Source organism: Mesoplodon mirus (assembly GCF_964341445.2).
Source record: "Mesoplodon mirus genome assembly, chromosome: 8".
NCBI classification, from domain to species: domain Eukaryota; kingdom Metazoa; phylum Chordata; class Mammalia; order Artiodactyla; family Ziphiidae; genus Mesoplodon; species Mesoplodon mirus.
In genome coordinates, this window is record NC_138984.1 from 48,095,412 (window position 1) to 48,108,664 (window position 13,253).

Sequence of the window (13,253 nt, forward strand, 5' to 3'; positions counted from 1 at the left end):
CATCTAATAGGAGAGATGTTGTTTATATGGGTAGATATGGGATATTCAGCCCCATATTATCATAGATCTTCAAATTACTAATATCTATGTGCTTATTAAATTAAATTCTATTGAAAAGGTGACATGAAATATACTGCTGTTTTTTTTTTTCCTTGATAATAGGAATTCTACAAGGTATATTTTTGTTTCCTTTTTAGAGGATTTGGGAAGCAACGCACTGAGTGCTTCTTCTCAAGCTCCTGGGCTCCCTTCTCCACCCCCGAAGGGGAGCCTGATCCAACCACTGTGCTCTTAGATCCTATTGGGGTGACCATATAGGTTTCAAGTTAATGAGATCATTCTAACTCACTTAAGAATGACAGTCTTGGTATCTGTCAGAGTAGCTTTGAGGATGCATTAAAGTGTTAGTTGAAAACATCAAAGTTACAATCTCAGTCCTTAGTTTCAACCATGTTCTCATCCATTCACCAAATTGAAGGTGAAGAGTAGCTGACTGAATACAGGTAATAACACAACCCATTACTTTAGTATCTTAATCAAAACTAAACTCTGATAATCATTACATTCTAAATCAAAGCCAGTTTAGACACTATTTTGAAGTGCTTATAAAAAAAATTACTATGGGGCTTCCCTGGTGGCGCAGTGGTTGAGAGTCCGCCTGCCGATGCGGGGGACACGGGTTCGTGCCCCGGTCCGGGAAGATCCCACATGCCGCGGAGCGGCTGGGCCCGTGAGCCATGGCCGCTGAGCCTGTACGTCCGGAGCCTGTGCTCCACAACGGGAGAGGCCACAACGGTGAGAGGCCCGCGTACCGCAAAAAAAACAAAAATTACTATGGACAAACCCACAGAAAAATATGCTATTCTCTATAAAAGAAAAAAAATCCATTTTATTAAATGTCTTACTTGAGTTCCAGCCTTCATTGGGTTTCCAAGGTCACACACCACCTGGCGTGTTTGGTTTTCTGTCTTAAAAGCACAGGAAAGTCTTGCTAAAGCCTTTGATAGACAAAGAAAAAGGATTGAAAGGAAAATAAATTAATGACCAAAAAAATGCAGAAGCCATAATAAGACTTTAAAGTTCCTAGACAATATCATGCAGTTGGATGTTTAGGTTTCTCGCTTTACAAAGCAAATGCATCTATTTGAGCAACGAGGGGTACAGGGGAAACCAGAATTGTGTACAGTTACCACATGTAAAGTCCAAGTGTTTCTGAACGATCCCTAGAGGACACAGATACATAACCATATTACCTCTGAAAAATTATCTGATGGCCAGGCTTAGACACTTTATCCATCTGACCCTGTTTCAGGCACGTAGCTAGCAGTTTTTTAAATGTCCTATCAATGCATTATGCAAAGTTATTAGGCTTGAAAGGAATTATGTAAGATAGGCACTCTATTGTCTAGCAATTTAGCCTTAGGTAGAACGGCTAAGCTTGTACGACACTAAATGGGGGAGCAGCTCATTAATGTTACTGAGAACTATGAGTGCATTTCGATTTTTGAAGAGGCAGCTTGCTTACTTCACTGTTGCGGACCACCCCGATGAAATCGGCCTGCGGTGGGATGGAAACGATGAGCTCAGCTTCATAGGCACCTTCCCCCTGATTCTGAGCCTTAACAATCAAGGTCAGAGGGTTGTCGTCCCCAATATAGATCTTCTTTTGATCACTACGAGTTAATACAAATCTAGACAATGAAAAAGGACTGCACGGCGAGAGCATGACTATTCAAAGCACTGACATGTTCAACAGCGTCTCGAGATCTGTTAAGACTACTCTACAGCTCAACAGAAAACTGGAAATAGCACACTGGGTGCAAATCCAATGCTTCTCCCAGTAAAAGAACACTGATGCCTTTAGCATATCACTATCTCTCATATGTATTAAGGAAGTAATTTTATATCCCTTTGTACTTATTAATCCCCTGATTTTTTTCTAAAGGCTGAATTAATCCTTTGTCATGATACTCAACAATATTCGCTATAATTTATACATCATATAAAATGGTAATGAGTCCTTTAGTTAAGAGTATCTTTAAGAGGATATAATGTTACTTTGTGACGCTACTCAATGCTGAATAGGAAGAGATCTGTTAACCTAGGTAGCTAGTGAAAACATAGCACCTATTTTTTTAAAGCTCAATATTTATAGCTTTACTGAAAACCATGCATTATCCTCTAACATAACTAATTCTCATTACTATTACTTTAATAGAAAAATGTGTTCTTTCATTTAAATTTCTTATTACACAGTCTATTATTTGGAGCAAAACTTACCTATCTACAGAAACTTCCAGTTTGGGTTTACAGACATTGTCTTCACCACAGTCAAGCAGAATATGAGCCTAGAAAAAAATTTTATTTTTCTCTACATGGATAAATACCAGTACAGGTCACACATGCAGTGTATACCAATATACGTGTGGATGTATATGAATATATATTTATGCACACATGTATATATTTATATATACTCTAATTGTATATATACCTGAATTCAAAAGGGATCATGGCTGCCTGTTTTTAAATAGGTCAGTCTTAGCTAGTAAGAATGAAAAGGAAGGAAAAGATTTATAGGGTATAATACAATTAGTTGGAACCTTTTAGTTCTACCTCAAATTAAGCTGTTATGATTTTGGAATGAAGTATAGAAGAGAAAGTAATATTCAAGAAATGAGGGTTCTACTTTACTCAGCTGCTGCTAGCTAAGCTGTGTGATCTTAGAGGGATCAAGAGGGATCTTAAAGGGAAAAAACAGTGACAGGCTTTCTTAAAAAACAAAACAGAACAAAACAAAAACTGTATGTTTCCAAGTCACAAGGGAGGCACAGCTCCCCAGAATAGAATTGTATGGTAGAGATCTTAACTGTCACCTTAATTGGGATGAAACCCAACAGTACACGTAAACTAATTCAATGACCTAGATGTAAACAGTTGCTATGCGCTTCAAGAAGATGTGGGGAAAGGCCAGGACCAGTAGAAGAAATCTGAGGTAACTCCATAAGTGATACCAAATACAATCACTGCTAATTTAGTTCATGAACAAAGAACGGATTTAATGATATGTGATATGGTGTGTGTTAAAAGTCCCAGTTAGAATGATGAGCATCTGAAGTTTGGAATGAAAAGTATTTTGAAATATTTTTTTCAACATCTTTATTGGAGTATAATTGCTTTACAATGGTGTGTTAGTTTCTGCTGTACAACAAAGTGAATCAGCTATACATATATCCCCATATCCCCTCCCTCTGTGTCTCCCTCCCACCCTCCCTATCCCACCCCTCTAGGTGAACACAAATCACTGAGCTTTTGTGTATATATGTCAACACAACTCTCTCACTTTCTCCCAGCTTACCCTTTACTATGAAATATTAATAAACTATGCTAAAGGGATATCTGACTAACTACCACTCTACATTGAAGAGAGAGGATTAAACTGGCATTGGTGCAGCTATAGCCTTACAATATGCTATCAGGAAAGATAGTTTCAGAGATGGAAAAGACAAAGCAATGTCTTCCATTCACAGAGAACTAAATCTCTACAGTTACATACTTAATATCTTGTACAGAGTAAGAACTTAATACAAATTTGAATGAATAAATGGAGGGTGGGAAAAACAAAACTCTCTTTCTTCAGGAAGCATGAAATCTCTAACTCCAAAGGATTAGGGTACAGAAAGGGAAACTCAAAAGCTGCCCTGTCTGATATAGTAGCCACTAGTGAGCCACACGTGGCTTTTGAGCACTTGAAATGTATCTAACGCCACTGGGGAACTGAGTTTTATATTTCATTTAATATTAATTAATTTAAATTTAAAAACTGATACTTGATTCTGCTACTGAAAAACTTTTAGTATGTTTAGAACAACTTGGCTATGTGAATCTACTTCTTCAATTATAAATTATATGAGTTCTAAATATAGAAAAAATATTTCTGATGAAGCTTTAGCATCTGAATTGAGATGTGTTGTAAGTATATAATACACTCTGGATTTTGAAGACCGTAAAAAACAGAACTTAAAAAATTTCACAGAAAATATGACTATTTGGAAATATGATCTTAAAGAAGTAATTAAGTTAAAATGACATCATTAGGGCGGGCCCTAATCCAATACGACTGGCACTTCATAAGGAGATCAGGACATAGACACAGAGGGGAAACGATGTGAAGACACAGGGAGAAGATGACCACCTACAAGCCAATGGGAGAGGCCTCAGAGGAAACCAACCCTGCAGACACCTTCATCTCAGACTTTAAGCCTCCAGAATTGTGAGAAAATAAATTTCTATTATTTAAGCCACCTGTAGTATTTTGTTATGGCAGTCCTAGCAGACTAATACAGATATATTATTAAAATTAATGTCACCAGTTTTCTATGTTTTTTTTAATGTTACTGACCAGTATATTTAAAATTACAAATGTGGCTAACATTATATTTCTAACAGACAGCAGTACTTCGTAGAGAGAGTACAGTAAAAAAGTTTGTAATATGACCAGTGAAATAAAGGGCCATTTTAGAGAGAAGTAAATAAGAATGATGGGATAGGTAATTAACATCAAAATGAGAGTACATAATAAAGCTAAGAAAACAGAAAAAAAGATGCCTAAGAGTAGGTAATGTCAGTGCTGAAACAAATGTAGAACACAAAGGAAACAAAGATTCAAATAATGAAGAAAGTGGGATGGGGACAGGGAAGAAAACCAAATATTACTGAAGTTATTATTCCCTCAAAGTGGTTTCAAAAGTTAACCAATTTGATTAGCTGGCTTTAAACTGTATTGGTATTAAAGAGATTGGTGATCTCAGTAAACTAAACAAAAGTCATGTTAACACTAATAAATAGTTTCCAAAAAATTCTAAAATTATAAAGAAAATAATCATAACTCCTATAACAAAACACATAATGTAAAAGGACAAGTAACAATTAACTTTTCTAAAAAATGTAAAATTGAATGACAGACTCTAAGAGGCTCAGCTGTTCATTATTAAATTATTAATCAACATAATATTGTATATCCCCTAAAAATAAAAAATGTAAGAAATATAAACAGAGCTATGTTTTAAAGTTCTATATTAATGGGTAGTAGAAAGTAGCACGTATACTATTCATGTGCAAAATGAAATATAAAATAAATTGTTAAAATATAAAAATTACAAAAGACTTAAAAAAATTTTAATTTGCCTTATGCTGCTGTCATTTATAGTCTTCTCAAATTACGAAAAAAAAATAGTTTATGAGATCTTAGCAAGTTAGACAAAGAAGTAACAACCTAAATATAGGGTAAAGCATTCTATGACAGCAGAAATATTAATCTAAAAATATGAATATGTAATAAAAGAGGAAAAAATAGGAAATACAATAACATTTGAATGCATGGGTTTTACATAGGATTTTCTAAAAATATTTTAATATAGCCTTTATAAAATTTTATGTTGCTATATTTGGTTTTATGAAAAGAATGATTATGTACTATATATGCATATATGTGTGTACATATACTATTTTTTACAATTAAAATATAAGTCAAAGGTAATATAAATAAACTTGTTTAGCAAAATATAAAATACTATGTAAGTAAATTGGCATTTTGTTGTTTTCCTTGAATTATTTTACTGTTTTATGTGTATGAAATGCGACCCTGTCTTCCTCTGCATATCTCTAAGTTCTGTGTGGCTTTAAATGTCTTTGACCTGAAAATCCAGATTCCTTCTCCTCTGACTTCTCTGACCCAACATTATAAAAGCAATCCCTTATGCTATTTAACAATATGAACTGTAAGACTTTAAAAAAGATAAAAGTATAAAATTAATGATAAATTAATAAAGTACAGTACCTGTCGACTAATATTGGCAGGAGTGAATTGGTTAAGAATAGGCTGCAAGCCTGTCCCATCAGCAGCTGTTCTATAATCCAACTGATACTCCATAAAAATAGTAATTGGAGTGAGTTTGTCTCTAAATTCAGATTCATCCTAAAAATGGAAAAGCTTTGAATTAATGTTGACATCAACCTATGACATCAAGCTATCTGGAGAAATCCATAAGTGCACAATACAAAGCCAGCTGTATTCACCCCTTGATCAAATTCTACAAAAACTCTTTGAAAAACTACACTTACATAAGAATAGAATATCCAAAAAGAAGATTATCATTATCCAGTGAGAACCCTTAATCAACTTTGTTTTATAATATTTGGTTCACACAAAAATATGAGGCATGTTAATAAAATGAGCACTCAAACACACACCCAATATAAATAATAACTAGGACATAACCTATATTGCTAAAGCTACCCACATGCTCTTTTCTCTTTTCATCCCTTTGTCTTCCTTCCAGAGGTAACCATTCCCTTGCTTGCTTTCAGCAGTTTTACTCTAGTGTGTGTGTCCCTGAACAATATGTTCTTCAGATTGCTTTTCCTGTTTATTTTAATTGATTTCTCACATGAGATTAGCCTTGGCCATCCCCATTTTTTTTTTTTTTTTTTTTTTTGCAGTACGCAGGCCTCTCACTGTTGTGGCCTCTCCCGTTGCAGAGCACAGGCTCCAGACACACAGGCTCAGCAGCCATGGCTCACGGGCCCAGCCGCTCCGCAGCATGTGGGAGCTTCCCAGACCGGGGCACAAACTCGTGTCCTCCGCATCGGCAGGCGGACTCTCAACCACTGCGCCACCAGGGAAGCCCGTTCCTGTTTATTTTAAAATGAGACTATACGTATTCTTCTGTCATTTGCTCTCTCTGTTCAATACTTTTTAAGATTCATTCATGCTGTTGCATGTAGTGAGGTTAATTTTTACTGTTGAGTAATATTTATCATATAATAATTTATTTACAATTTATTTATCAATTCTTCTGTCAAAGGTTATTTGGACTGTTTTGGGTTTTTGGTTTATTTTTGCTATTACAAAAAAAAATGTTGTAATGTATTGTTCTACATAGTGGCAAGGAGATTTGTCAGCTCTGTAAGATACAATATTATTTTCCAAATTCTTCATATTGGCAATTTACACCACCATGAGCAATGTGTAAGAATTCTGATTAACTCACATCTTGACCAAGCAATAGATACTGGCAGACTTTGAGTGTAAAATGGTATTTCTTCATAATTGTAACTTGAGGTATTTGTCTTGTTTGCTCACATCATGAATAGTTATTTAATTTCATCAAAAACCTTTCCCTGCACTTAAGTAAGATGGCCATGTTTTCAGTCTATTCATGTGTAAAGTTACATTTCTATACTTTCAATATTAACCCACCCTAGGATACATCCAAGTTGGTCTGTTTTTTAATCTTTTTTATAAACTCCTAGGATTTAGTTTGCTTATATTTGGTTAGTAATTTTACATCTGTGTCTTTGTATAACACTGTCATGAATTCTCCTTGCTTATACTAGCCTCTGTCAGTCTGGGTATCAGTTACACTACCTTCACAGAATAAGTTGGAAATATATTTTATTTTTCTATTCTAAGAGTTTAACATTGGAATGTCTCATTCTTGACAGTTTGGTAGATGTTGCCTATAAAACCATCTAGGTCTTGTGATTCCTTTGTGTAAAGATTTTTAACTGCCAGTTAAATTTTTTTTAATGGCTTATATGGTTAAATGAATTGTTCGGGTTCTTCAAATGACAGCTGTGTTGTGTTTTTCTAAGAATGTCTGCTTTCTCTCAGTTTTTCTATGTCTTAGCACAAGGTTATTCATAATATTTTATTACTTTAATTTCTCCATTATCTATAGGTACATCCTTTTTCAATTCCTAGTTTTGTGGAGGTTTCTGGGGGTTTGTTTTTCCTTCATCTTTTTCTCAATCTTTCATTTAAATTAAATAGCATTTAAGGCTATACATTTACCTTTACATTCTGCTTCTGGGACATCCTACACATTTTGATATGTAGTAGTTTCATTATAATTTACTTCTAAGTAAATTCCTAATATGATCTCTTTTTTGATCAGTAAGTTACTTAAAATCACAATTCCTAATTCCCAATTTATCTTTGTTATTGATTTCTAAAAATTGCACTGTAATCAAATAGCATATTTTCTATGATTCCAATTGTTTCAGATTTGTTCAGACTTCCTTTATATGTATATATGGGGAAATTTTATATTCTCTAATTGTTGGATGCCAAGTTCTATATAGGTATATAGGTCTACTAAATTGAGCTTGTTAATTATGTTGTTTTCTAAATCTTTACTGATGTTTTTGGTCTTTTTTTTTTTGCCATACCATGGGGCATGCAGGATCTTAGTTCCCCAACCAGGGATCGAACCTGCGCCCCCTGCAGTGGAAGCATGAAGTGTTAACCACTGGACCACCAGAGAAGTCCTGATGTTTTTGTCTTTTAAAAAAAATTTCATCCTTCATTTCATTAAACATTTTATACACACATATTTTGTAACTGATAATTCTAACATCTCAAGCTTTTGCAGGACTAAGATTTATTTGCTGTGTCTTCTAATGGCTTATTTCCTGGTGTGTTTAGTACTTTTTTAAGAAATGAATTCCTATTTGATTGAACTTAACCTATGGGACCCATACTAGATTGCTCCAGTGAGACCTTGTATTTACTCTTGCAGGAGTCAGGGCACATCTTTGTTTTGGGAACACTTTAGCCTTGTGGAAGACTCTGGACCTAATGCAGGAGGCTCAGGTCAGACCCCTGGTTTGCAGAAGGCCCCAGGAGAGCCTGAACCCCTGTGCTGGTGTCTGCAAGTACAGCTCACCCTCCGCCCAGACTCCATCCCTCCCTCCCTAGCCATCCTGGCTCACACACTTGTTTACAACTCCCAAGTCAGGTTTAGCCAATGTAGTTTTTTCATTGATTGCTTATGGTGGGGGGCGGGGGGGTGGGGTGGATTTCTTTTACTGTCTCGAGAGTCCAGCAATATTTAAGAAATATGTTTGTCATAATTTATTCAGTAGCATTGTTGTGGAAAGGCCACGTGTAATATCCAGTCTGACAAGCGTAGAAGTCCATTACTCAAGTTTGACTCTTTAAAAAGCCCAATTTCCTCAAATGCATTTCTCTGTCTTCTTTTTGATTTACTACCAAAAAAATTTACAGAAAGTGAAAATCATTTAGATGAAAAGAAAAAATAATAAGTAGAAAGAAGAGATAATGGATAATCTCTTACCCGCAGATATGCTATTAGTTCTTCACATTGCATCTGTCCCCCCCTTGAGATGGTCATGTTCTTGGGGTGACCCGGGGACCTGTTATGGAGAAACAGTGCTCGTCGAATGGCTCCTTTTTGCTTGAGTTTATCCAAAAGAAGCTCCACCTGGAAGTCTATACAAACCAAAGGATTTATAACCAACATAATCTTTATGGACACCTATCTGTCCTAAATATCTCAAGTTTTCATTTAAACAGAGATACATATTTATCCCTTAAGAAGTAATCTGCTTCTAATTCGTTAAAAATGTCTATACATTGTAGTGAGATGACAACATATTAATTCTGAATAAATATCTAATAATTAAATAACTGATCCAACTATCCCCAAATTAATGTCATCTATTAAATTGAGACAATAGATAATGATGGTAATAAAACAACTATCAGATAGAGGGGAAATTTTTTCTTTTAATTTAAGCTGAGAGGAGGAAGTTCAGAAATAAAATGTATGAATTAAGACTTTTATCACTAATGCAGGTAGCAGGACTCTTGCTGACTGTGATTAAGAAATGTTTACTAATATGCACCCATACCCCATACCATTACATTCACCATTACGACGAATGAGCGGTTTGCATCACTTGCAACTCCTACTTCTAATGAAGCTACTGTATCAAACTATCAGGTAAATATGTCCCTCATGAAGCAAATGACCAAATATAGCTGACTGGGTCAAGAATCACCTTAAAATGAATGTGCAGCCAGTGAACAGTCTGAAGCACAGTTGCTAGACTACTGCCTGCTAACATCAGTTCTTCTTTAAATAGCTTCTTCAAAGGAGATACGAGTGCAGATCTTTAAAACCACAAATCTCTTTCTAAGTTTCTCTAAATGTTGAACTTCATGTCAAATTTGAGTGAAAAGCCAGGGTCATTTTGCTTCTCGTTCTGTTTCACCCACCCTGTGAGAAACAGCAAGCTCCTGCTTCTGGCCTCTTGAAATTGCCATTTCGCCTGTGCAAAATACTCCTCCAGACATCGTTTAGCTCCTTCATTTCCTTCAGGTCTTTACTGAAAAGTTACCTTCCAGAGAGACCCTTTCTTGCTACTCTATGTGAACTTTCATGCACAAACACACCCCCAGCAGACTCAGTCCTCTGTCCGGAGCTTTACTGTTATTCCTTAGCACATATACCGACAAATCTCCACAACAGTTACTTAACTCTCCTACCTTGATCTCAGAATCACATAAACCATTTTCTGGAATGGAAGAGTCAAGTTAGAATTTGCTGCGTGTGCTAAATTTAGTGGTCTAACTTTCCTTCTCTCTATTTCTAAACCACCTCTACTCTGGAGATTACTGGGGCTTCTCTAAGACATAAAGTATAAACTTTTCAGTAGGTCATTGACTTATAAACAATGATACTTATTTCTCCTAGAGTTCATCTGTCTCACAATGATAACTGTTTATCTTTGTGAAGGCCATATTTACCACTAATTGTTCACAATGTCAATAAATGTATTATTTCTGAATTGGCTTAAGAGTTGCCAAACACAATAATTACGTTGCAATATTAAATGTCTTTAAGCATAAACATTCAAATAAAAAAGCAATAACAACTATTTGAATAGCTATTCAAATGTCCTAAAACATTTTTTAAGTGCTGTGTATGCAGCATCATTAAAATAATATAATTTTTCCATAGAACACTTACTAAGTTTCGTGGGAAGTGCTCCTTTGCCATCTGCCTTTAAGCAGAACCTGACATTAAAACTGTAGAAAAATAAAAAATACATACAAATCCCATAATCCAGGTTAGACATTTTTCCCATTTATATAGCATTATTTATTTATTTGTTTGGTTGTTTATTTATTTATCTTGGAATTGGAATTACAATTCGAACTTTTTGGTATTTTAAAGTCTCATCACAATGCCTACAATTAATTTTTTTAAAAAGACAGTAGGGCTTCCCTGGTGGCGCAGTGGTTGAGAGTCCGCCTGCCGATGCAGGGGACACGGGTTCGTGCCCCGATCCCGGAAGATCCCACATGCCGCGGAGCGGCTGGGCCCGCGAGCCATGGCCGCGGAGCCTGTGTGTCCGGAGCCTGTGCTCCGCAACGGGAGGGGCCACAGCAGTGAGAGGCCCGCGTACAGCAAAAAAAAAAAAAAAAAAAGACAGTAAAAGAGATTATCTATGCCTCTCTTATTCTCTTATTTATTATTTGAAAAACTCACTATAGGTGACATAATCTGATATTACCATGTAACAGTTTCTCCCTTTCCCCCCAAAATACACAACGTAGATGAAATTATAGTATATTGCTTAAAAAATTAAATATTTACACTATGCCAGTTTAGGATACCTAATACACTCTCATTCTTCATAATAACCTATTAGATAAGCTATCATCCCTATATTACAGATTGAAAAACTGAGGCTTGGATGGTATTAATTTTCCCATTTTCATGGAACACATATTGAATAGAATTCGAATACAAACTCTGGTCTGTACGATTCTAAAACTTTTGTTGTTGTTACACTTTTGTTACACTGATAATATTTATTTTTTGTTGTTGTTGTTACACTTTTGTTACACTGATAATATTTATTTAGCTAGACATTTTTTTATTATCACCTAAATCTCACATTTCTTTTTTTTTAAATCTCATATTTCTAATACTTAGTTCACATTGTGAAACCTTATATCTTTCTTTATGTCTTAATATTATTTTTAAAACATGAAGCTATACAGAATAATCTAATTCATCCTTCAGTAATTTAGGCATGTTTCCTTTCATGGAAAGGAATGAGACAAAAAAAAAAAGAGAGAAAGAAAAGAATTTCTTAACCTCCTCTCAAGCTTACAGAATCTTTTGATAAATTTAAATGGGGGAAATGACAATCCAGATTTAAAATAAATGTCTCACTTATGAAAAAGCCCCATAGGGCTTCCCTGGTGGTGCAGTGGTTGGGAGTCCGCCTGCTGATGCAGGGGACGCGGGTTCGTGCCCCGGTCTGGGAGGATCCCACGTGCTGCGGAGCGGCTGGGCCCGTGAGCCATGGCCGCTGGGCCTGCGGGTCCGGAGCCTGTGCTCCGCAGCGGGAGAGGCCACAACAGTGAGAGGCCCGCGTACCACAAAAAAAAAAAAAAAAAAAATAGCTCCCCTGTTGGCACAGTGGTTGAGAGTCCGCCTGCCGATGCAGGGGACACGGTTTCATGCCCCGGTCCAGGAGGATCCCACATTCCGCGGAGCGGCTGGGCCAGTGAGCCATGGCCGCTGAGCCTGCGCGTCCGGGGCCTGTGCTCCACAACGGGAGAGGGCACAGCAGTGATAGGCCCGAGTACCGCAAAAAAAAAAAAACCCATAAAGCTACCTCTAATTAGCAAGCTCCTCTAGAACAGTATTTTCACAATTTATTACTAGGTTATGACATCAGTTTAATGGGTGTGTCCAGCATCTTAAAAAAATGAATATGTAAAATTGACTTAAGTATCAAGGGTAAGATTTCATGAAACTTTTGTTTTAATTACATGCACGTGTTTACTGGATTATGATGTAAAATGTATTTCATCCTACACGCCATATTCGAAAACATATGAAAGCTACTGCTCTAGTTAGTGTATTCAAAGCCTCCACCTTGTTGCCATAATCATAAGCACATCATCAGCAATGTGCAGCAACTTCACCAGGACACAAAGGGTGAGTGAAGGGATGAAAGTCAGTAAAACTTACAAAATCTTGAAAACAACTTCACTGCCAGTCAATGAAAATGAAGACTAAATATTACTGAATTTTTAATGCAATCCAATGAAAGAAATAAATTTTTTATTATATACATGTTTTTTATTTAATATATTTTATTATAAACAAAATTTTGAAAAATGATTTTAATAATAATACATAATTCAAAAACAAAATCAGAAAAATATCTTTTCATTAGCTCTTCTGAAGGAAAATTTTCCCAGCTTCCAATCAGTTTACCCTTCTTATGTAAGTTCTCTCTGATTTTTCTATGTGAGCAAGGAACATGAAGTGAACAGTGTTTCCGCCATGCGGCTTGCGGGATCTTAGTTCCCCGAGCAGGGATTGAACCAGGGTCCGTGGCAGTGAAAGCGCAGAGTCCTA

General features: G+C 36.0%; 1 protein-coding gene across 2 annotated transcripts in view; it reads right to left on the reverse strand.

Moving 5' to 3' along the window:
• ITGAV (integrin subunit alpha V) overlaps positions 1 to 13,253 on the reverse strand; it is an 86,433-nt gene that overhangs the window by 13,419 nt on the left and 59,761 nt on the right. For both annotated transcript variants that reach the window (XM_082631096.1, XM_082631095.1), the window contains exons 16-21: positions 10,839 to 10,897; positions 9,141 to 9,295; positions 5,840 to 5,977; positions 2,281 to 2,348; positions 1,526 to 1,673; positions 906 to 998 (exon numbers count right to left, since the gene is read on the reverse strand). In XM_082631096.1, the coding sequence (XP_082487222.1) occupies positions 906 to 998; positions 1,526 to 1,673; positions 2,281 to 2,348; positions 5,840 to 5,977; positions 9,141 to 9,295; positions 10,839 to 10,897 (661 nt within the window). The remainder of the gene's footprint in view (positions 1 to 905; positions 999 to 1,525; positions 1,674 to 2,280; positions 2,349 to 5,839; positions 5,978 to 9,140; positions 9,296 to 10,838; positions 10,898 to 13,253) is intronic.